The 20,767-nt window shown below is 39.7% G+C and overlaps 1 protein-coding gene and 1 long non-coding RNA gene across 8 annotated transcripts in view; one reads left to right on the top strand and one right to left on the bottom strand.

Annotated features, from left to right (window-relative positions):
* Nucleotides 1-20,767, top strand: part of ATE1 (arginyltransferase 1) — a 74,127-nt gene that overhangs the window by 4,985 nt on the left and 48,375 nt on the right. For 4 of the 7 annotated variants that reach the window (XR_013986356.1, XM_081005265.1, XM_081005266.1 and 1 more), the window contains exons 3-8: nucleotides 493-555; nucleotides 1,103-1,206; nucleotides 1,434-1,676; nucleotides 3,593-3,816; nucleotides 6,612-6,740; nucleotides 9,422-9,550. Coding sequence is in view for 6 of the 7 variants with exons in the window: in XM_081005265.1 (XP_080861391.1) it covers nucleotides 493-555; nucleotides 1,103-1,206; nucleotides 1,434-1,676; nucleotides 3,593-3,816; nucleotides 6,612-6,740; nucleotides 9,422-9,550 (892 nt within the window). In the remaining variant the exon portion in view is untranslated. The remainder of the gene's footprint in view (nucleotides 1-492; nucleotides 556-1,102; nucleotides 1,207-1,433; nucleotides 1,677-3,592; nucleotides 3,817-6,611; nucleotides 6,741-9,421; nucleotides 9,551-20,767) is intronic. The other 3 variants (XM_081005267.1, XM_081005263.1, XM_081005264.1) reach the window with 2 other exon arrangements.
* Nucleotides 15,199-20,763, bottom strand: LOC308477096. Its single transcript, XR_013986368.1, has 2 exons — nucleotides 19,023-20,763; nucleotides 15,199-18,655 (listed from the first exon to the last, which is right to left on the bottom strand). It is a non-coding gene; the product is annotated as an uncharacterized lncRNA (long non-coding RNA).

Raw genomic sequence — 20,767 nt, 5'->3', positions numbered from 1 at the left:
TAGATATATGTCTAGTACTTCTCAGCAGAAGACTTCCAGGCGTGGGTCCAGTCTTCTGAGTCCCATAAGGCCATCAGTCATAGTGCAATAACTCCAGAATGCCGCTGCATTGCACATTGCCAAGAGACGAGCTAATTGCTTTGGATGGTTATGATCATGTGCCTCGGAGAGCATTTGGAAAGTGGGGTATACATTTCTTAAATAAATATGTAACGACAGTTTAAATACAGTGGTCTCAGACTGGTTTGCGCATAATGCCAAACCCTGGTTTAGTACATTGTTCTTTAACAAGACTACAATTCCCATAATCCCTGACCATTGACCATGCTGGGTGGGACTCGTGAGCATAGATTAGCATTATGCATGACCCAGGAATCATAGTTTAAACAAATAAGTTATTTAAACCTTATAATTAAGTTATTTAAACCTTATAATCATGGCTATTCTAAGAACTAAACATACATTTACATAGTTATTTTTTAAAACTTACAGGAGTGGGAAATACATTTACAAGCCTATTATGAATCGTACGTGTTGTCCTCAATATACAATAAGGTAAGGCAATACTTCTGTATATTTTCTTGAATGTCGACATATAGACAGATTCGGATATCTGCTTAATATCAATATTAATGGGAAATGGTGACTCGTGATGTCATTCAGCTATGAAGCAGGTTGCTGTGAGGGTAAACAGTTTATTATGAGCAAGCAGGTTGGAACCCTGTGCATAAAATGCTTTTAGTTGTACTTGTACTGTTGTAAAGAACCTTGCTGAAAAGAGATGTAAAAATATCAGAGTAACTTGTACATTGCAAGACTTTGAAACTGTGTGTTCTGCTGGGCTTTAATTCCATGTAACTTCTCAGCCCATTTTAGCGAATGCGGGTGATTAAATGTTAATGTTGTCATAATTCCAAACATCCACAGAAATATCGAAAGAGCATCACTAGCCACTAATTAATGTGGTATTGTTAACAAAGCCTAAACTGTTCCATGGAACCTAGACTACATGACTAATTGATAACATACGTATCAAATTTTTGTTTAATATACTATACTATTTGGCGGATACCTTGACTATATTCCCTTTTCCTTTTTTTAGATGCCGGGCCTTACATTTCCAGCCTTCCAAATCACATAAGAAGGTTCTAAAGAAGATGTTGAAATTCTTAATGAAGGGGGAAATTCCTGTAGTAGACAGTGAAGGTAATAAGCGGTCTTTTAAACATTACTTACTGTTGTGGTTTTGTGCAGTTGAAATTGTTGTGCAATTAAATTTCTTTTTTACTTAGATCAATAGGTCAGTGGCATGTAAATTATATAGAACTGTAGCTGTCTTTTAAATTTTAATTATTAGTGTTATATAGTTTTTTTTTATCAGCTGTCCTTTCTCTTTTGCTCATGGTTTGTCCTAATTTTTTTCCTATTTACAGTGGAGCCTATGGATTCTCACAGCAAAGATACTGATGGCTGCAGTTTTTTCTTAAAAGACGAACCAGGCAGCTGTCAGGCTGAACTAAAACCCCTCAATCCTGATCATTTGGAGAAGGTGGAGAGTGGGGAAGGAGTGAAGAAAGCAGACTCAGAGCATATTGAATTGTCTCATGAGAAAGTTAATGCCAATTCTGGGGAGCCGTTGGAGTCAGCTAAAGTTAGTCCCGCAGTTCCCAAACCAGGTAACTAATCTTTAATATAAGAAGATGGCAAGATAGCTTTGCACCTTCTTTTTTTCTCTTCCCTGTTTGTCCTGTGCGATTTCCAGAAATTGCAGATGGTTCAGAGTTCAGCGGCCAGGTTGCTCACTGGATCAAGACAGCCTGAGTATATAACACCAATCCTGTGTTGACTGCAGTGGCTTAACAGTTAGTTTCTGGGCCCAATTCAAAGTCCTACTTTTGACCTATAAAGCTTTATGTGGCTCAGGACCCCAGTACTTCAAGGGCTGCCTCTCCCCATATGAGCAGACTAGGACACTTCAATCATCAGCTCAGGCCCTTCTTCATGTGCCCACAGGAAGTCTGGAGGCTGGTGACATGAGAACAGGACTTTTTTGTCGTGGCTCCCTGCTTGTGGAAGGCTTCCTCTAGGGTGGCTCACTGTCTTCAGGAGCCCATCAAAATCATTTTTCTCCTCAACCAGGAATTAATTAATTTATCAGTAGCCTCTTTTAGTGGGTGGGGTGTTTTAATCCTGCATTTTAAAAATATGAATGTGTTCCAGATTTTTCCGTTTTGTTTCGTGCTGGTTCTACTGCACATGCAGAAACCACCTTCTTGACTGTTGGCCCCGCTTTGAGTTACTTTTGCAAAAAAACGGGGGGGACGGGGACTAATGAGTGGCTTACAAATATAGTATTATAACTTTATACACAAGTAGGAAATTATTTGTGCTGCTTAACCGTACAAGTGATGAGTACAAGTGTTATGGGCAAGGCAGACATATACAGTGGTACCTTGGTTCTCAAACTTAATCTGTTCCGGAAGTCCATTCCAAAACCAAAGTGTTCCAATACCAAGGTATGCTTTTCCATAGAAAGTAATGCAAAACGGATTAATCCGTTCCAGACTTTTAAAAACAACCCCTAAAACAGCAGTTTAACATGAATTTTACTAATGAGACCATTGATCCATAAAATGAAAGCAATAATCAATGTACTGTACTATAAAATAAATAAGACACTATTGTAGGTGATAAAAATTAAAATTATTATTTTTTCGTTACCTGCACTCATGATAGTCATTGTTTGGATGTGGCGCTTTTATCAATTTCCGCAGTCACGCAATCAATCAGTAGCTGAACTGGGTTCCACACAGTCACAAAAACAAATTAACCAAAAAAGCCTCAAAAACACAAAATAAATAGCAAAAACAAAAGCGCCAAACTTAATCCGTTCTGGAAGTCCGTTTGACTTCCAAGATGTTTGAAAACCAAGCTGCAGCTTCTGATTGGTGCAGACGCCCTGGAAACAATAGCTGATAGCCACATCGGCCGTACGGCTTCCAAAAAATGTTTGAAAACTGGAACACTTACTTTCGGCATTTATGAACCAAGGCTTTTGAGTACCAAGGCGTTTAAGAACCAAGGTACCACTGTACTAAAAAACAAGCAGTACATACATTTTGAGTAGACAGTAGCTGGAACAGATAAGCAAGGAAGAGGGAGGGAGGGAGGAGAGAAGGCCATTGCTATGCCATATGAGTTACTTAGGCAGAATAGCTGTTGTTTAGGAATGTTTAAAGTGTAAATAGTGCTGTGCCTTTTACCCAGCTGGCCACTTTCCTCTCTGGCAAAGGGGACGTCATGTGGCATCGCATTCTGGTGCTAAATAAATGCCTGTTAATTGATCTGACTGGTGTTTGGTGTTGATTGGAGCATCCAGGCAAACCCACAGGGATACTGGGGATCACCCTGGTATTTTCCCCAATACAAGCACAATAATAAAATGTAGCTGGAGTGTCAGAAGAGGATTACATTTTTGCTTATGGTATACATTGCCTTTCTTCCAGTCATCATAAAAGTATACAGCTGAACGAATGTAGCTGTTCTACAGCACACACTTTCCCCATTGAGTATGTACACATTGCCTTTCTAGGGAAAGGAGCCGACTTGAGTAAGCCACCCTGCCGTAAAGCAAAGGAACTAAGGAAGGAACATAAATTGCAGAAGACCCTTCAGAACCAGACACAAAACCCTTCGCTGCAAACTGAGGCTCAGGTTTTGCTTGGCCAGCGCTCGAAAGCTAAAACCAATCAGCCCAAATCAATTGAAGACTTCATTTTTGCCTCATTACCTACTGAACCTGTGCACCAGTTAGAGGTACTGAGATACTTACTTTGATTGACGTGATACATAGAGCCATCATGTCATTCTTGTACTGCTGCTTATGTTGAAGGTATTTGATTAGTCAGATGTGAAAAATTTTCTACTTTTAATTGTAAAAATGGGTTGCATTATAACATGCCTTGGTGTCAATTACTGGCATTTGAAAAGTCCTGTGATGTTTTCAGTTTAGCCTTATAAGACATTGTTGTGTGTATGTTAGTGTGTGCAAAACTTAAGTGGATGTGTTCTTTGCAGAAACACAAGAGGGTGCTGTGGTTCCACTTGAATGAATAGCGCAGTACATTTCCAGAACAAAAATCACATTAGTGGAACTGTAATTACGATAGATATTAATGTTATATAAAATTAGTCCCCTAATTTGAAGTAAAAATTAGAAATGACAAATAGCTAGATTTTTACATTACTGAAGAAGATGCTGTTTCACAAAATATTTTTATCAGTTTCCAGTACCAGACTCCTGGTTATAATTTTTGCATTTCTGGAAATTTTCAGGACCTATTTTCCTCCAGATATGCATATGATGGCATATGAGTCTATTACCTATTCACCCCGTGAGAAGAATTTCTTAACCAGTTTTGGGCAGTGTGCTGAAACTTACATACAAGGTAGCTAGCAAAGAATTACTTTATCCTCTTGGCCACTTCCCTGGGCACCAAACTGCTCCTGGGAGAGCAGTGCTTGGTCCCTAGGAAACTAGGTCTTGCTCCTGTGAACCAGTCTTTCCAAGCAGCCCCTTTATCTCCTTCAAAATTGGTGGAGGGGGAGAGAGGATGCCTGTCACCACTGTTTAGCACAATTTTCTGTCTCGGGGGTTGAGGCTGTAAAACTCTAGTGGCGCTCATCCTGTAGGCCACAGAGTTCGTCACTGGCTACTGGATATTAAGAGCCACTTCCCAAAGCCTGGCAAGTAAGGGAGAGGGGGTCCCACCTGCTGTTGCTGGTTACAGTCCTTCCCCACAGCAAGGGGCCTCATGCAGGTAGAAAGTAGTCAAGCAACAGAAGGAGGTGATGGTGCATGGTGGCAGGGCTTTTTTCAGCTGGGAACCTTTGCTCTAGATCAGACATCCCCAAACTTGGCCCTCCAGATGTTTTGGGACTACAACTCCCATCATCCCTGGCTAACAGGACCAGTGGTCAGGGATGATGGGAATTGTAGTCCCAAAACATCTGGAGAGTCGAGTTTGGGGGTGCCTGCTCTAGATGGTTGAAAGCACACCCTGGCTGATTATAGTTCTTTCCCTTGTGGGCACTTAAATTGCCTCATTCCTGATTCTGTCCCTGATCTTACACTTTTCCATCTTGTAACTTTCCCTTTGTCACCCTCCTGTCAAAAACCATTTGCATGTCATGTGCTTGCCTCCTGTGTTTTGACCCACCCTTGCTTCTGTTTTAGCTTGTCTCTGACCCTGGAAGGACATTTGACTTTGGCTCCTTGATTACTGCCTAGCATTAACATGACCTCTGACTCCACTTGCTCTGTTCATTTGCGATTGCCACGCCAGGTCAGATTCTGTTCAGTGTAGCACCTAGCCGTGATAGGGTATTTGCTTGGTCTCTTGCAAGACATGACTCATAGCCAAGGTGTAAGGGAAATAGTTTTTTCTTAATGAGAATTGGATCAAAAATTTGATACATTAGCCTTAGCAGAAAAAATAGTGAACTTGAGGCATACGTTGGCCCAGGTCATGTATCACATTAAACTATGGCTTAAAACAAACTATGGTTTGATGTGAGTGAGCAACTTGCTGGTGCATGTTGCTGAAAAGTCTTCAGTGCTTCTTCCCCATTCTTGCCATCCCACAGGTAAAACAAGTCAGGGTCTAGTTTGTCATGTTGTCCAAATGCAATCTATGATTTGTTTCCCTCCAAACCATGAGTGGCAACCGTACTTGTTCTTGGCTTACTTCTCATGCCTCGTTCTGGCATGTATGTTAATTTTTTTCTTAGGAAAAATGGGTATAGTTCCACTAATAGCACATTTTAAAGCATACATTTATTTGTGCTAAATCTGTTTTCCATTTGCTAATGCTGATATTCTGGGGTACTGTGGCATATGGCATATAGTGAAAGAGGAGGCTGAGACAGTAATCCTAAACACCCTTACTAAGAACTAAGTCCCATTGAACTCCTTGAGACTTCTGAGTTAAACATGCTTAGGATTGAACTGCTAGTATAGTATGTGTTAACATGAAGTTGTTCTAATAGGATTTAAGGGAGATTTAAATTATTCAGTTGTGTTAAAAGAAATCTCATCAGTGTTCTTGTCCTAGCATCTCAAAATAGTGCAAAGGTGATGGTAGATAGCCAACAGCAAAGACTGATAGGAAAATTGCAGGAAGAAAAATGATCTCATGCAATTTAAGGGTGGATGTGAACTTGAGTAGCAACTTGTTTTTGTTCTTACAACATGTATAGAATATATGTATTTACGTTTGAATAATCCTTATTATACAACTGCATGATTTACTCAAAATTGATTTTGTATTAGACTTTGTAAACTATTGAGTAAAGTGCACGGTGTTTACAGAACAATGACTGGAAACTAAACTTAAATGGTTACATGGAAAATAATCTTTTCATTTCTAAAAAAAAAAAAAGGCGTAGTGGAGCAGAAAGTAACATTGGCCTCAGGGGGAAATGGTTGTTTAAAAGTATTGTTGATTTCATTGTGTAAATGTTGATTTAACTATAGTTAGTTTCTAACTGTTTGTATTCTTCCCAGCTTTTGAATGGCTATTATTCCAATAATGAATATCTTTCTTTGGAAGGTGAGGCTGGTGCAATCATCTCCACCAAGTTCCCTGTTCAAAGCCACCTTTCAGGAGTCTTACCAGGTCTATAAACGTTACCAGATGGTTATTCACAAGGACCCACCTGATAAACCAACCGCCAGCCAGGTCAGACACAAGCATGTTGCTTTGGTCTATTCTGAGACATTTGGAAGCTGTTCCTTTAAAATAATTAATAACCATAGAAACTTCAAAAAAAAAAAAAAAAAAAAAAAGAATTAAACAAAACTTAAATCCTGGAAGTACAAGGAGGTTTTGCATATCTCATGAGTGCCACAAATAATTAAAGAAATTTTCAAGCAAAAGGAGAAGCAATAATGGGGTTTGCTTTAACATTGGAGATGGTGCATAAAGAGGAGCAGGTGAACTAGTAAAATACACTTTAAATTCCCCAAACAGTAGGGTAGCTAGATTTTGAAAGTTTTCCATGCCTATTTAATGGGCCATCCTACAGGGCTTGAATGTGTTTCACAAATATTTGTAAATAGCTTTGAAGGCTTTTTTTTTAAAAAAAAAAAAAGCCAAAACAATCAACTGGTGTATAAATTTTATGAAATAAAAATAAATTAGGGCACAGTTAACCTTGGGTTTAATTTATGCTGAGGTCCTATCCATAAAGTATGTTGCATATTGGATGGGGAAGGAGAACAAGGTATTGGAAGAGTGTGTGTGTAGGATGAAATGGTTTCCTTACACCTGTTCAACTCTTTGACTAAATCTTTACTTTTTATTTTCCATCTTCATTCTCTTCTGCCCCTAACATACCAAGCTTTGCAAGGTACTGTGAAATTCTGAAAGGCCCCTAGTTTCATTCAGGCAAGAAGACATGTGGTATCTAGGATATGGTTACGCTTTGATCAGTACCCATTATTTCTTTTGCTTCAATGTGTTGTTGATGCCCCTGTCCATACTGCAGTTTGCTCTCATACCCTCATCTATCCTTTGGCAATTCCTTTTCCTTAATGTAGGCTGCTTCTTCTCTCTCCTGACAATTCCCAACTCCCTTTGTTCACACTGTTCTGTCTGCTTTCTTTGGCAAAATATCTGAATTCAGCAATGGAAATAAGTCACAAATAGTGGTCGTGTGTGTGTGTGTGTGTGTGTGTGTGTGTGTGTGGTGGAATGGTTTTAGAAAGTGTTAGTGTTTCCTGATAAGCATCAGTTGGATAAAGGCATCCTTCTCCATTCAAAATGTACAGTGGTACCTTGGGATGCGAACGGGATCCGTTCTGGATCCCTGTTCGCATCCTGAACAGAACGTAAGACATGACAGCGCGTCTGCGCGTGCGCGGGTCGTGTTTCGCCGCTTCTGCGCATTTGCGTGACATCATTTTGACCGTCTGTGCATGCGCGAGTGGCGAAACCCGGAAATAACGGGCTCGGTTACTTCTGGGTCGCTGCGGAACACAACCCGAAAGCGCTCAACCTGAAGCATATTTATCCCGAGGTATGACTGTACTTTGTGTAATCATTGATAAACAGTCTTGGGTCCTGACTTAGCTGCTGCTGGAGGGTGTATCCTCTGAGTGGAGCGCCACTGGGGATATTCCTGCTGGTAGAAGTTGTGTGGGGAGGCAACATTAACCAATTCCCCCTTGTGGTGCCTGAAAAACCGTTCTGGAGGACTGGTAGGATCCTCTGGAACAGCGGGGCCAGGGAATAGAGAGAATCTGCTGGATCAGTAATCATCTCTGGACAGAAGGAGCCCTTCTGTTTGTGGAAGGCTAAATTTGGATTCCAGCCTATGTAAATTGTGGTGGGCAGCGTCTACTATAATGGATTGTGGAAGATGGTAGGGAATTTAGTTTGCAGAGTAGATCATACTTTATGGATAATTCCTTTGGGATTGTGTGTATTCAGAACTGGCCTTTATGTTGGCTGTGATTGACCAAACACATAGAGTGACGAAGTCCAGAGGTACAAAAACCTAGGTCACTAGTGCCTAAAACATAATCTAGTGACAAGCATGTGGATTAATGTAGAAATCAGGAAGCAGGTTTCTTCTGTATGACTTCCATTTGGGTGGGAGGAAGGCTGAGTACCCCAGTGAAGGCCAGAACTTGGAAGATGTTCATATTCTGCAGCTCTGTTGAGGTATTAGTTCTGCCATTTACAATGCATGATTCAGATATTTGGAGTGGTGGGAAAGGTTTTTGGATGAGAATTGTGTATAGCCCTCAGGTTTACAAACTCTAATTGAGAACTTCTGATAATCTAGATCTATTCTCACTAGACCGGTAATGAGTAAACCTTAACTACAGAGCCAGTTCACGTGAAGCATTGACCAGGCCTTTGGTTTAACATCACTGCTTTGCCTGAACTGAGAGTACACTCTAGAAAACATATGACAACTCCAGGATGCAGAAATACTGGTTGTAGGTGGCAAGCTTGCCTTCCATTATTGATCTTATTGAGAAATCTTAGAATTCACCTCCTTCTAGAACATGAGACAGTCAAATCCTTCTTGACTTACCTGGAATTTGGATTACGTTATCTATTTTGCATGGAGAGATAATTGGCATAGAATATTAAGTGGCTCTGAGTATTACTGTTTTCAGCTGGTATGCAAACGAGCTCTTCCTGTTCCTGGAGTGCAGAACCAGCCTAGCACTTAGAATGCCACCATTGCTTCAAATCTTAGTAATACATTTCTGCGGTTGCTGGGCTTCCTTGTATGTCTCCTAGGAAGAGGCTTTGAAATGGATTTGAGGAGATAGCATACTAGCCTTACCTTCAGAAGCATTTGGACAAATGCCAACAAAGTACCTTTGTTTTCCCTTGCTCTGAAGGTGAGGTTAGTACCTGTTTCTTTAGAGGACCTGCAGTTCAAATCATCTTTCACCCAGTCTGCTGCTTTATTTGCCAAGTATCAGATGGCCATACACAAGGACTCTCCTTTTGAATGTAACGAGTATCAGGTACAGTTAAATGCATGCACTTTTTTTGTCCTTATTATCATTGGTGGTGTGAATAACAGGATATTGAATTGACTTTCCATCAGATCTGTGAATGTGGTGGGGGAATTAGGATTTGGATGTGCCTTCCAGCAGTAGCATTCTTATGTACTCAGTATTTTATCTGTGTCCTGAATCGGTTGGCATAAGCTTTCTATTGTTCTCCTAATCCAGTTATTTGGAAGTAAATCCCAGTATCACCAATGGGATTTGCTCTGAAATAAGTATGCTCGGCCCAGGTATAGTGCAAGTGTAATATTTCCTGTTCTGTCATGGTGTACCCTTCCGGTTTGCATGCTTCTCCCTATTCTTCAATCTCTTTGGTTCATGTGCTCAATTTCTCCCCCATCATCTTCTCTTTGGCTTGAAGTCCTTCATATCCCTTTCCATGACTGACCATGGTTAGCATTACACCTGAATTGCAGTTAACACTAGCCATGGTTAGCTTTAAACCAGAGTTTGAAGTGGGTTTAAAAATGTGGTTTAATGACTAACATTAATGTTATTTCAGATGGAATGCTAGCCATGTATAGTACTAAAAGTGGTAGGGGAAGGGATTTGAGTGGAAGAGAAGAGGAAGGGGTCAGATTGGAACGTGCAAGTCAAAAAAGACACTAGAGATCAGTCAGTGTTATGTTAGTAACAGACATAAGATTAGTGTTTGATTTAGAAAACTAAACTCATGGCTAAAACGAAAAGCCTCCTGTCTTCCAGACATTTGAAACTAAATGTTATGATCGATTTAGGATTGACAACAATTGGAATTATCAGTACAGGAAATCTGGGCCATTTCAACATCACAGCTTAATGGAAAGTTTAAAGTTTTATAGAAACTATATAGCCAGGTGTCATAACTTCTCTCTGTGTGTGTGTGTTTTGTTTTTTGAAAGCTTAACATCAGTTATGGCTACAGTTCAAAATACATTTACTGCAGTCTCTAATCTCTTGTTTTCGCCACTCTTTTTGATTCTATACATTGCCTCATTTTCTTGTATTGTTGTAATATTGAAAATTAACTTGCTTGCAGTCTGCATCTTGAAGAATTTAAGTGTAGAATGTTGGGCATATTGCAAGTGTTTAAAGGTCAGCAGTTGCCCATTTTTGATGTAACAGTAAACCATGGTTTAGCTCTATGTGCGGAGCCGATGCTAGCTTGCACTCAAGTACTCCGACAGGAGACAATTGAAACTTTCCACTTCCAGTATTAAGTCAGTCTCTTATTTCACTACTTACCTGGCCAACATCGGTTACTAGGAATTCCATGCAGGCAAGTGCATGGAATTCCCTCCAGGTGACCAAGAAGGCTGGTAAAGGATGAAAAGAGCACTCTGTTTATCCTTTGCCAGCCCCATGTGCTTCATGTCTACTGCTGCTTCTTTTTACCAGGATTGGATTTGTTGAAACAAGCCAGGATCAAAATGTGAGTTTTGATCCTGGCATATTAATAAGAAGCTGCGGGGGTGGACTAAACCAGGCATATGTAATCAGTGTAACCCCTTGCCCATGGAGCTCTTTTGCTGATAAAATCAAACCTCCTCCCTTCTCTTCCTACACCAGTAGGACACCACAGTTGTCATGTTCAGTTTGGACGGAGATCAAAGGAAATCTTGGTTTCAGTAAAACCTGTATGAATTAGGTGTGATTGGAGACTTACTGAGTGAGTCGATTTTAAATGGTGCCTGTTGGATATATGGAATTACTTCATATAAAGCTATTTTATTTGCTCAGTTTTCTCATATATATATATCTATATCTTTGTTGTAATGCTGGATTTTTAATCTGCTTTTCTGTTTATTGTCTTGTTTTATGATTGTTTTTATTGTAATTCTGATTTCTTTTAATATGCAACGTAAGCTGATCTGGGAGCCTCACTGGCTGAAGAGCTGGAGCAACAAGTGCATGAAAAATAATAATTATGCAACATTTTAGAAAGAAAAAGTGCTGAGGCTATCTTCATCCAGCTTTATAAAATGGCTATTACCTTGGAAAATATGATTTAGGCATCTATTTTTTTCAAATTAAATATGCACTGCCTACTTCTAAATAGCTTATTTTGAAATGATATTATTATGTTTATTAGGATTGTAGAATGTCATAACAACTTCAAAAGAACTGTTACACAATGGTAAATCGCCTTCCCAGTTGACTTTGGGTTAGCCTTTAGTTTAATAGTTTATAAGGTGAACCCTCCCTCTCCCCCATCCCTGGGTAGGAAAAACATACAGTATTTATAAAGCCACTTTCTGTGAGCAAAACTAGACATGTAGGTGTCTTCAGTTCCTTTTTAAAGCTTACTTTTAAAAAAGACTGTTTGCTGCTAAAATGATGAGATATAAACATGTTGTTAACATTACTAGGTTTGGTTCACAAATACATTAGGAACTATGCAATTCATGTAGATCAACATCTGGGATACTTGTTAATATCAAGTGCCAGATTAGAAAATATGCCATGATAATTATTTTTATTAAATAAGAAGTTCTCTGGCTAGTGATAGGTTCATAAACAGTTAACATTCATTTTCATTTTTAATATGCTGTTAAATTGTTTCCCCAAAAGCCTGCCTGACGAATAGAGCATATCTGTCAGGGTTTGAAAAAAGTCACACTGTGTTCAGCAGCATTTCTTCCTAGGAAAGTAGATACCAAGGCTTGCACCCTTAATTTATTGCCTTCATAGTATTACAGGTTAGCCCTTGGAAAAGGACTACTAAATCTTAGGAAACAAGTTTGCACAGAATATTTCAGTATCTAGACTAGGATATAGCTGTAACTGACTCCAAATGTAAATGTTTTAACATTTTCATCTGATGTTCAAGTAAACAATTGTGTTGATTGTTAACACACCTTTCTGGACACCTTTCTGTTGCAGGGAATGGATTATTTAGTGGCTGAGCATGTAGCCTGAGATCTCCAGCCACTTTTAGTTGATATATGACTTCCACATTTGCCTTACTTGACAGAAGTTGCTAACTCTTGTACTTATTAGGAAAGAGGCTTTATTTTTTCATTCCCCCCCCAGCATTTAGTTTTCATATAGATCAAATTAAACAATTAAGAATCAGTCTTATTTCCTAAAATGGAAAGATGCTTGCAAACATCTTTTGTAATATTTTGTATGCCGTATTCTGTTCCCCCTCCAAAAAACATCAAATAAGGCATATTGAGCTAAATATCTACCTGTAGAAAGTGAGATACAAAGCAGTCTTGTATTTTGCATGCACATAGCAATAATTAAATGTTGAGGCTGCAATCCTGTGCAGTCTTCCTTTTGCAAAGTACCCCATGAAAATGTACTTCATTGCAAACAGTTATAATAAAGGAATTGCACCATAAAAATAAACAAATGTAGAGGCACAAATGGCAAAAGGCACTGAATAATAGAACTGATTGCAAGCAACTAAGTGAAGATTAGACCATCCGACAGACTTTACATATGGTATTTCAAGGGGTGCAACCTACCTGGCAATAGCTCAGTTAGTAGAGCATAAGACTCTTGATCTCAGGGTCGTGGGTTTGAACCCCATTTTGGGTAAAAGATTTCTGCATTATTTACAATTCTATGACTATGATCATATGAGGTTTTGATATGTAGGTTGTATGACAGGAGCACATGATGCAGGAGCTTTGAAGCAGTATGAAAAGAAATTGGTTTTAAATAGACTTCTAGCAAATAGGTGGAAGTGCCTTAATCATTGGACATTTAGAAAGAAGAATATAAACACTGGTTGCTCTGAGACTCTGAATCCCAGAAACCTCGACCAAAACTTCTTCAAGCATCTAAATGTAGTTATCTGAGGAAATTGATATAATAAACCTAAGTTAAATGCATAAATCACATGAAGGCAGGGTCAGTTTAATGCATAAGTAATAGTATGTTTTAGAGACGTTGCTCAGAGACTTTCATGAATTCCGCAGACCTTTTGTGGAAATGGATTTAGGAGCTCATGTGTACAATTTGTAGAGTGTGTGTGACAAACCAGATCACATTTGTGTTTATCTTCTGGAGTTTTGCAGCAGCTGTTCTGTCAGGCATCCAAAACACCTTCCCTACTTTCTTACACAATGCATACATGTTTTAATGATTTTTATATTAAGTCACAACCTTTGTAGTTTTTCCTTTCATTGATCTAGGAACTAGAGTTTGAAAGTTGAGTGGATTATGAACATGCAGTTTTATATTGCCCACTCTCTTATGAAAAACGATTCTGACAACATACAGAGTTCCTGACAGTTAAACAGGCTGTTAGTCCTTGCTGTGGTGCCTTAATGGAATGGAAATTCCTCTGAATTACCACCCACTGTTTCAAGGACATCAGTGTAACTACATGGTGTTTGGTGCTTTTTAAGTTGAAAGAGATTTTAAATAGTCTTCTGCTCCCTACAAATGTCTGTCTCTGAAACTGGTTCCATAGCAGAAAGGGCATATCGCTCCATAGCAAATGCTGAAGCCCTCTGAATGGCTGATCTGCATTGGTACTAACAGACTCTCGCCTATTAAAAATAACGTTTTTATTTGCTTTTCAAATTTGATAGTGTTTATATTGACAGCAGCTTGCACCACTAGCACAGCGTGTCTTCAAGTCATAATGTTGCGACACACAAGCTGTCTGTGGATCTTATAAAGTGTAGCCGTCAAGCAAAACGATATGTGCAGGGTTTTCCTGAGGAAGACAACACCAGCGTCTTTTCTCATCTGCATACTCCCCATTTCTTTTTCAGTAGGAAACAGCAACCCCTCAGTGGAAACTTGCCATGGCTTGTGCCTTGGAATTAAAATTCTAAATAAAAAGCGCAGGACTTTAAATTAACATACACATGCAGCAGATTGGATGGTCTGCATCTTAAAATCTGCCTCCTTTATTATGTCAGGTAACTCAAATTTATCGAGTAGTAAGCACTTTTTGTTTAAGTAAGCCTCTTCCTTCTAACTGGTGAAGAGGTCTCTGTAATTTTTACAATTTTAATGTTCAACTGCTAGCAGCAATTCCATTACAATTACCGTACTTAACTATTTTTGTGTCTCTTCCTTAACACAGTATCCTTAACACAGTTTCAGGAATACCAAGTGTGTACATGGATTACACTTCCTTTATTATATAGTACTTTGGTGTTATTTTTCTTAGAAGTCTTTAATGTCAGATTCTCAGGACTAAAGTTATGCCACTACTAGTACTAACAAGGTTATATCTGATTAAGAAGTTTAAATTTTAAAAATATATTTCCATGTTGTGTCACTGCCTTTGATAACAGGGTTGCTATTTTGAGGCTGCCGTATGCAGTTTCCATAATGCTCTTTTTGTTAAAACTCATGTTTGGCAATTAAGTCCCTTTATGGTATTCTGAAGAAACGGTTTACATCTGCAGGGTAACCAAAACAAACCAAGTGGCAATTACACCAGTTAGAAAACATTTCCATACATGATCATAAGTCTGACAGTAGTTCTCTCAAATAGCCATAGTTAACAATTTTATTGCTGTTTAGCCTTACTGAAGCAAGCATTCTACTCCACTACATTTGGCATATTTTATAATGACAAGTTTATAGGAAAGAAACAGTGTGTTGCTCAGTTTCCACTGCAAAGCTGGACTACCTTCTTACCTTAGGCTTAGTAAAATATTTGTTTTGGAAGAAAATTTATTTAAAGACCTACAAAATATTCACTGTCTAAAAAGCTGCATGCAATAATGTTACTGAAGGGGGGGAGCTGCAGTGCCTCCCCCAAATGACAACATGGAGGCCGAAGCACGTGGAAAGTAAAGAACGTGGGTTTGTATCTAAACAAGTTATGCTTGAAGTACACCTATATAAATGAATGGACCTAAGTTAGTCAAGTCCATTAACCTCAGTAGGTCTAATCATGTATGACTAACAGGTGGTTCAATACATGATGTGTTACAATTCATACTGGATCAGGCCCAAGGATCATCTAGTCCAGGGGTCAGCAAACTTTTTCAGCAGTGGGGTGGTCCACTGTCCCTCAGACCTTGGGGGGCTGGACTATATTGGGGGGGGGGGAATGAACAAATTCCTATGCCCCACAAATAACCCAGAGATGCATTTTAAATAAAAGCACACATTCTACTCATGCAAAAACACACTGATTCCCGGAACGTCCGCAGGCTGGAATTAGAAGGTGATTGGGCCGGATCCGGCCCCCAGGCCTTAGTTTGCCTACCCATGATCTAGTCTCCTGTTCTCACAGTGGCCAGCTAGATGCCTATGGGCAGCCTGCAAGCAGGACTTGAGTGCAACATTTGTGATTCCCAGCAACTGGTTTTCAGAGGCATACTGTCTGTGACTGTGGAGGTAGAGCATAACCATTGTGGCTAGTAGCTGAAACAATATTTTGCCTTTGCCCACAATCCCTTTCCAGCTTGAAATATAAATATTTGGAAGAAATCTGCATCTTAAGTTATTTGCTTATTTACTGATACACTAGAACACAGTGTGTGATTCAACTAGGTTTCAGAGAAAGTGATGCTTCTTGAATAGGAATTTTTGCCCCATTCTGAAATGGCTTCATTTGCCATAAGTGGCATACATCATGTACCCAAATCTGACTGGTTGCCCAGAAGAGAATGTGACCGAAAGTGTTTCCCTACTCCTGTTCTGATATATGGAAGTTTGGTCCAATCAAAGGTGCTAAATGTTTTTGCTCTTCTGTGGGCTGCCCAGCAATGGCTACAACTCATAACATTCATGTATTCTAAGTTAACTTTAGGTATTTGAAGTAAAATGTTGCAGAACAATCTCTGGAAAGTCAGCAAATATTTAGAAAATGTTTTGGCATTTGCTGACCAACAAAAAGCTAGAATTCAAATTCTTGAAAGTCTTTCCAATGTCAAATATGTCTTCCTCTGGTGCCAGGTCTTTTAATTAAGGAATTACGGAGGTCTGCATAAAAGCAAAGTAATGCAGATGCTTAGCAATCGGCCTCTTTCTCAAATATGAATAGATCTTTGGGAACTACATTATAACTCTCAAATTCAGAGGTATAATTAGAATAATGAAACCAACAATTTTCCCATGCCTCAATCCTAAAGCTCCAGATTACCCAGTCTTTTGAACACCTTGGTTGTGAATGACTCCGAAAGGCCTAACAATAGACTCCACACTGTTCCCTTGTCTTTGACAAGGGCTTAGGCTTATGGAAGTCTCCTTTTTGATTGTCAAAGGGCTTGTCTAAATATTTACCATCCATTTGGAGGTTAATTAGATCTTGCCTTCGGCTACAGGCATACTGCAGCAAACCAAAATTAGATAGTGCTAGGGAAGGAATCCATATTACCCTTATTTTTAGTTCTTGATTCATTTGAATCTAAATTGTGTGGTGGTGGTGTATTTAACCATATTGCTTTCTTTTGATGAAATAGTCAACTGTACTTCATGGCTTTCCAGTTGGCACAAGTTTTATGGACAAGTTAAAACAGCATCTGGTGGCATGTTAACAAATTGTGACATAAGCATTTATGGACCAGAGCACATAGAATAAAAACATTTCTATATAAATACGTTTTTAATATTGGCATAAAGGCATATGCTACCCTAGCAATTTATGGCTATTATGTTCTTAATGCCTGCTTTACTCAATGGTTTCAAGAAATGCAAACTTTTCAGTAGCAACTGATAGTGAGCAATAAACAGGGTTTATCATTTTTTAATTTTGTAAAATTTATATACTGCTTGACTGTAGAAACAAAACTCAAAGCAGTTTACAAAAAACACCTTTATTTGCATATAAATCAATCAGTTCAAGAGACCCAAACTTTTGGGCCGTAGATTGTCTAAACCAGGCCCTAAGGTTGAATCCCAACCTAGTCATACCAGATGTAGACCCATTTATATCAATTGACTTCGTGATGACTAGAGTCCCAAAGATTTCATTGGATCTCCTCTAAGTATTACACAGTCTGCAACCAACCCCACAGTGTGTAGTAGACACAGGAGGAAAATATATTTTTGGTTTGGGGTTTTAGCACAAGCAGACATTAATTGGGTTATCCTGTGGTATGAATGGTTTAGTGTATACAAATACTATTTTTAAACATTTCAATTTTCTGAAGATTTCTGAATGTTGATGGTGGTCCCATAGAATGAGACTAGTACTATCCATTACAAGGCAAAAAGGGTAGGGTAAGAATATCAAAACCATGTTTTCCTTGTAATATCAGCATGGGGCTGTGAAATGTTTGTAGAGGAGAATTGGTGGTGGGGGGGGGGGGACACACAAATGGTTCCCGTTCCCCCTACTGCTTGATTTCCCCCCCTTCATCCAAACTGACTGGAGGGTGGGAGAATCCTGAGAGGAAAGGTTGCAGGGAAGAACATGTGTATTTGTGTGCGTGTATGAAAGTGTTAACCAACCCCTTACACTTTATTCCCTATGATGTTCCTAGTCCCCACCCACACTCTTGTTAACCAGCAAAATAAATGTCTGCCATCATTAGTATGTGTTGAATGATTTATAAGGCACTAATATATAAGGATGCTTGCTAAACTGTAGGGGGGGGGGCCTCAATGATTTAAAACCAACCTCTTTGTCTAAATTTGCTGTAGGTGTGAAATCAAATTAAAGTCTTGCAGACCAGGACCTTTCCAAGTGATGTTCAGATACTGGACCCTCTTACAAATTGTATATTGCTCTTTTGAATCATTGCTCAAAATGTCATTCAGCTACCATCTTTGTGTGCTGCTCTTTTGCAGGTGTGCTCCGAGTTATTTGTGGTTCCTCCAGTATAAACTGAAAGCTCCAGGCTTTTCTCATTTTTAAAAAGGGGTTTCAAGTGGTTTATGCTTACTAGAGGGGCTCTCGTGTCAGCAATACATTATGTCTTTCTTCTTGAAATGTCACATTCCGTACAAATGGACTATAAGAACCGTACAGCTGGATCAGACCAAGGGCATATCTAGTCCAGCATTCTAGTAACTCAGTGGCCAACCAGATGTTACTGTGTCACAAACGGTGCTGCTGAAATTAATGTATTGGATGCATCCATGCAGCAGTCACCTTAAACGCCATATTCAGACATTCTTCACAAATGCACCGGATCCTTTGGAAAAGGGTACCTGCCACTTAGGGACGCGGGTGGTGCTGTGGGTTAAACCACAGAGCCTAGGACTTGCCAATCAGAAGGTCGGCAGTTCGAATCCCCATGATAGGGTGAGCTCCAATTGCTCAGTCCCAGCTCCTGCCAACCTAGCAGTTCGAAAGCATGTCTGAGTGCGAGTAGATAAATATGTACCGCTCTGGCGGGAAGGTAAACGGCGTTTCCGTGCACTGCTCGGGTTCGCCAGAAGCGGCTTAGTCATGCTGGCCACATGACCCGGAAGCTGTCTGCGGACAAATGCCGGCTCCCTCGGCCAGTAAAGCAAGATGAGCGCCGCAACCCCAGAGTCATCCGCGACTGGACCTAATGGTCAGGGGTCCCTTTACCCTGCCACTTGACCGTTTTGGAGATGCTTGGGGAAGACTCCCAACTAGTCCTACTCCCCATGATAATCACCTTGCTGGTCCTGATTCCACAACCTTTGCAATTGTACAGACATAGGAGTCTCATTTTTTTGCTGTTTTGGGGGGAAGCAGGGGCAGCAAGGTGTTGAACATTAGGAGTGGTCTGACGACTCCATGCATGCCTTGTATGCATGGAGATGGTCACACCTCAGTATGACCTGACACTTGCACGTGACAAATAAGAATGAACCCAAGCAGAAATGGAAATCCATTCACTGAGCCCTGGTTCAGATTGCTTACTAGCCTTTGGTGCTGGCGAACTGCACCTGCCTTGCCTTCACAATGCATATGTCGGTGGAATCCAGCAATCAATATGCAAGTGAACATTTGCTAATGCAACAGAACTTCATCTTCCTCCCCTCCCCCCTGCACACTCACAAATATGTTCCAGTGAGGTCCCCTCAACCTTCTAGAACAGATTTTGAGGAGTGCAGGGGTGAGGAGGTGATGTTCTGTTGGTTGGGTGGTAGTTTGCTTGTCCTCACACATAGAGCATGTCAGGTGAGCAAGGCTTTCATGTGGGAAGGTGCTTTTAGTATGATTTCTTCCCTCTTTTTGAGATGGAAGTGTGAAGTGCCTGTCCTACAGCAGACCATTTGTGTGATAGGGTTGGGGGAGGAGGGGATGCAACTCTGCCATGCAAAGTTTGACTGACTAAGCCAGAGCAAAACATCAGTGGGTTGAAAGATTCCTGCCCTGTGTTTTTGGGAGTTGGATACTGCAAATATGGGCGAAAATCCCCACCCAGGATAATGTGATGAGGAAATGAATTTTCAACATTATTAGGCCATAGCTGAGAATCTTGGATCACTTGACGTATGTACGAGATCTAATTGCTATCCTGATTCCTAGTTGCCACAACTGTTTCATTAGACAATCCTGCAATTTTACCGTAAATATCTAGTCTTTCAAATATTCCAGTCCCTAGCTTAATGTTGTTCGTAGTCTTGCCAACTGACTTTTCTCTGAAGAATTTGTTAACTTTAATTAGTAACTTCAAATGAGGGCCTAGTTCATTGCAGAATAGTTAAGGATGCAGCAGTTTTCAAACACCAAAGCCACCTAAATAAATTTCCAAGCATTTAACTTAAGAAAGCTACTATTTTATTCATACCATGGGGGATTTTCACAAAGCAATTATTGCCCTTCTTATTTCTAAATGTTGTTGTGGTTTATAGAAGAGGCAATTTGAACTCATCTGTAAATTTACCGTAACCCATTGAATATACCTTAGTCAGGCTTCTACTATATATTTTGGAAACTTGTTTGTCAGTTCACTATAGATTTGGACACCACTTAAGATATCATAACTAAATTATGCATAATGGTTCCTGAGAACAGATCTTTGTCTGTTTGGATGCCGTTGGGCACTACTTTGAATTAAAATAGAGAACTGCACACTGGGGGGGGGGGGGGATGCAGTAATTTTAACTACTGATTTCAAAATTGCATTGTGTTTTTTGGAGTTTGTTAGCAATTCACAGCAACACTGCGTATGAGGCTGCTAGTTAAGTACAAGTTGAATTCCTAACGTAATAGTTAGCAATACATCTATGTTAAAAAACCTTCTGATTTATTTGTTTTTCTCTTTGTTATGTTTATGTGTGTTGTTGCATACTGGACATGTATCCTTGGTGCCCTGGACTCCGGATAAACATCCCAAATGC

The sequence above is a fragment of the Podarcis pityusensis genome, assembly GCF_964106645.2.
Source record: "Podarcis pityusensis genome assembly, chromosome: 5".
Lineage (NCBI taxonomy): Eukaryota > Metazoa > Chordata > Lepidosauria > Squamata > Lacertidae > Podarcis > Podarcis pityusensis.
The sequence above is the reverse complement of the archived record's forward strand: the minus strand, read 5'-3'. Positions and strand labels throughout refer to the sequence as shown.